The 4,137-nt window shown below is 44.0% G+C and overlaps 1 protein-coding gene across 1 annotated transcript; it reads right to left on the minus strand.

Moving 5' to 3' along the window:
- Positions 1-2,441: 2,441 nt before the first annotated feature.
- LOC134393639 (olfactory receptor 5G9-like) lies at positions 2,442-3,386 on the minus strand. Its single transcript, XM_063118700.1, has one exon. It carries the CDS (start codon positions 3,369-3,371, stop codon positions 2,442-2,444), a length of 930 nt encoding a protein of 309 aa, XP_062974770.1. The 5' UTR covers positions 3,372-3,386.
- Positions 3,387-4,137: the final 751 nt, after the last annotated feature.

Below are 4,137 nucleotides of genomic sequence, written 5' to 3' on the forward strand. Positions count from 1 at the left end.
AATCCAGCAATTGCTCCACATGAGCTTAGTTCTTTCATAATTTCTGGGGGTTCTGTTGATGGTTTAGTTATAAATAAGGCAATATAATCTCAAGAAAGACTAAATGTATGGCATGCATCCTGAATTCTAGCACCATTGATAGTTGAGTTATTACATATTCTATGAGTGAAGAGTTCTAATGTAAGTGCAAATATAATTGGAGATAGTAGGCATCATTGTTTGGTACTTTTATTAATTCATTTTTTTCTGAATCAAATCCATTTGTTCTGAGTAAAGCTTGAGAGTTTTCATACAGTCTTTGTACCCATTGGATAAAAAGATTACCCATGATCATTATTTCTAACATATAGAAAAGGCCAATTTAAATTATCAAAAGCCTTGTGGGCATTTAGGGAAAGAATGGCTAAAGGTTTGTTAGAGGTTTTATAGTGATGAATCATATTTAAAACTGTGTGAATAGAGTTAGATAGTTGCCTGAGTGAAACAAATCCAGACTGATTTGAATGAATGCTGTAGGTAATAAAACTATTCATTCTAGAAGACATGATGGATGCCAACAGCAGAGTGCACAGCTAACCAAGAAGTGCATACAGGCCAAGAAACAAGGCAATGAAGCCAGCAAGGTTCAAATGCCCTGATTTCAATCCAGTGGAGTTTAGACTAAGCAGGTGTGGTCAAGAAAACAGGAAAGGTCAAAGCACAGTCAGATCAGTGGAGCCAAGCTGAGGCAGGAGTGGTCAAGCTAGGAGGCAGAGGTCAATACACAGTGAGGCAGTCAGATTTACAAGAATGTACAGTCCAGAAGCAGGAGTCCAAGGGTCAGTAGCTCATAGCATCAGTCAGAAGAAGGGTCCAGGAGGTAAAGTAGAAAGCACAAGAGGTGGAAGAACAATGTTGTTTCCAACACTGGCTAGGCAGACACAGAAGACTTTCAACACCAAAGCCTACTGCCTCACCCAGGGCTCAGCTGTAGGATATTAGTGCATTCTGGTCAGAGCCCTACTCACAAGGAGTCCCTTTCACCTGAGGAGTCCTTCCTTGCAAGCGAGCACTCCTTATCACAAGAGCCCTACTGGTCTGTTGCTTCAGACGACAATACTCCTTGTGGACAGGGGTTTCTCTGCCTCAGAGACAGAGCCCTCTCCTCTGACAGGGATGGACCTGCAACCACCTCCACTAAGGTCCCCAGCTCCTCCTGTTCAAGTAACAGTGACTGCTCTCGGATGTCCTTGGTTTCTCAGAGCTCTAGTTCTTCCCCTGAGGAGGATTCCTCCAGTTGGGGACAACATGTCCTGTTAGACAGGATGAACTGTGTCCTGCATTGTTGCTGTACCCCCTTGAGCAACATGTTCTCCTCAAGCTCTCCATACAACATTTTTCCAGTGGAGTCTGGTGTTTCCAATTTCAGTGGTGCTGTGAATCCAGTCTGGGTTTCAGGCAGAACTCTGCAGGACAGAACTATCCAAAGTGCTTACCTCTATCCCCAAAATGCATTTTGGCACTTTTTCCATCTCTACAATATTTATTTTTTAGGTACTGTGACCAGACATGTACAGTATTCCAAGTGTGGTTATGCTATGGTTAAAGTTAGGTACATTCTTGGAAAGCTAATCTAGGGTGATGTCTGAAAAAGACTTGGGCCAAATCTACACACAGTCGTCGGGGCGCCCTGAAGACGCTTCAGGGCGCCCCGAAACTCCTAGTGCAGATACCTGTTCAGAAGAGACGGAGGAAGAGGCGGCGGCGGCAGCGGCGAAAAGTTCCCAGGGCTCGGCGGCTTCGCTGGTGAGTCCTTGCCGCCGAGCCCAACTCCCCACCGGCCTCCTGCTGCCAGCGAAAGAGCCACCCGGGTTGGAGAGCTTGGCGGAAGAAGGCTGGCTCTTCTGCTGAGCTCTCCAACCTGGGTGGCTCTTTTGCCGGCAGCAGAAGGCCGGCGGGGAGTTGGGCTCGGCGGCAAGGACTCACCAGCGAAGCCGCCGAGCCCTGGGAACTTTTCGCCGCCGCCGCCTCTTCCTCCATCTCTTCTGAACAGGTATCTACACTAGGAGTTTCGGGGTGCCCTGAAGCGCCTTCAGGGCACCCCAACGACTGTGTGTAGATTTGGCCCAGTATGATGGAAAAGAATTTAACATTTTAAAATCAGGAAATGGCTGTAAATTCACTATAAAGAATAAGGAACTGAACTATAAATGGCATAAAATGTACTCTCTGAAATAACAGTGTAAACAAAGAACTTTAAGAAAATATATATAATGTAATGTAATATATAATTAGGTGTGGCTCTCTGGGGAACACTGGGGGGCTGGATTGGGACTCCAAGAGGGCCAGATTTGGCCCCTGGGACTGAGGTTCCACACCCCTACCTTACAGCAGTGTTGTAAGGATTCCTGTGGACTACTAAGATCACTTAGGAAAACGTCTATTTAAATATACCATTAACATTATTTAGCAGTATATTTCTCCACCATCTGCTTCAAAGCACACTTCACTTCCTTATTCCTCAAACTGTAGATCAGGGGGTTTAGCATGGGGATGACCACAGCATAGAACAAAGAGGCCACTTTGTCTCCAGTTGTTGATGTATTTGGTTGGAGATATATGAAAACCAAGCTCCCGTAAAGGATGACGACAGTCAGCATGTGAGAGGAACAGGTGGAGAAAGCTTTGCGCCGGCCCTCGGCTGAGTGCATTCTCAAAATAGTGAAAAAGATGTAAAAGTAAGAGATAAGGACAGTCAAGTTTGTGAATAGCAGGTTAAAGCCAACAAATGCAAACGTTACATTCTTATTGACAGTGGTATCAGAACAAGAAAGCCGGAAGAGGGGCGGACCTTCACAGTAAAAATGATCAATGACATTAGGGCCACAGAAAATTAAACGAGCCAGACACCCCGTGTGTATCAGAGAATTGACACTTCCGGCAATGTATGAACCAAACACCAACCAAATACAAACTTTCTGAGACATACTGATCGTATAGGTTAGTGGATTGCAGATGGCCACGTACCGATCATATGCCATAGCAGCCAGGAGGTAACACTCAGTGGTGGCAAAAGTGACATAGAAATAGAATTGAACTAGACAGCCAGTAAAAGTAATCACCTTCCTTTCCGCTAAGAGGTCTGTCAGCAGTTTGGGACTGATGGTGGTGGAATAACAAATGTCTAAGAAAGACAAACTACTAAGGAAGAAATACATGGGGGTTTGAAGTCGAGCATCAACCCTGATTAACACAAGCACCCCGAAATTCCCCACAATTGTGATGAGGTAATTCACCAGAAACACTGCAAACATGAGGGCAGCCAACTCTGGACGATCAGTGAATCCTGAAAGAATGAACTCCGTCACTGTACTGCTGTTCCTGTCAGCCATCTTTTTTCCTCATAGAAACAAAAAGAAAGAAAATGGGAGGGAAGAAATGGAAAGAGAGTTAATACTTTGCTGGCAGAAATGAGGTAATTGGTTTATCACAACTATACAAGTAAAAAAAAAAAAGTAGGGGCAGCAATTTCAACCAAAACCGCTGTCCCCTTTCAGACATCAAGACAGTGAAATATCACTGAAACAAAACTGTAAGATCACATGTTGTTTAATGGATTGCCATTATTTATGAAAGCTATTAAATAGCCATTGAATCAAATGAAGCTAAATGTGGGCAGAAAATTGGCACTTTTTTACTTGTCGTAATGATTAAATCAATAGCCTTGTACAACTATACAGGGGGGGCAGGGTTAAGGAGAGAAGTGTCCTCCACCAACTCACCCGAACTATGCCCAACACACATTCAGAACAGCTATATCTCTGACTGATGGCTTCATCCCACGTACCTGTTTCCCTCGAATTATTCCTACAGCGCTAAGCTGTGAGCATTGTTGTTGTTGTTGCTACCGGGTGGCAAGATCCTTTGCATACCAGGAAGTGGGTTTAAGGGGGGAAATGTAAAAAAATCATTAAAAAATCAACGGATGACCCAATCCAATTCAAATTTGGTATGCTTAAAGCTCTCCTTAATAGCTATTACTGTGCTAATTTTAATGCCTTTATCTTTAAAGCTTATGCAGATGTAAGCATTTGTTTAAGTTTTCTTCAAATCCTGCTCCTGCGCCCCAGTGGCCACTTGGATGATATGCTCAAAAAC

This window comes from Elgaria multicarinata, chromosome 2 (genome assembly GCF_023053635.1).
Source record: "Elgaria multicarinata webbii isolate HBS135686 ecotype San Diego chromosome 2, rElgMul1.1.pri, whole genome shotgun sequence".
NCBI lineage: Eukaryota > Metazoa > Chordata > Lepidosauria > Squamata > Anguidae > Elgaria > Elgaria multicarinata.

Coding starts and splice junctions, on each gene's coding strand:
- LOC134393639 (XM_063118700.1), bottom strand. CDS start 3,371: ATGGCTGACAGGAACAGCAGTACAGTGACGGAGTTCATTCTTTCAGGA.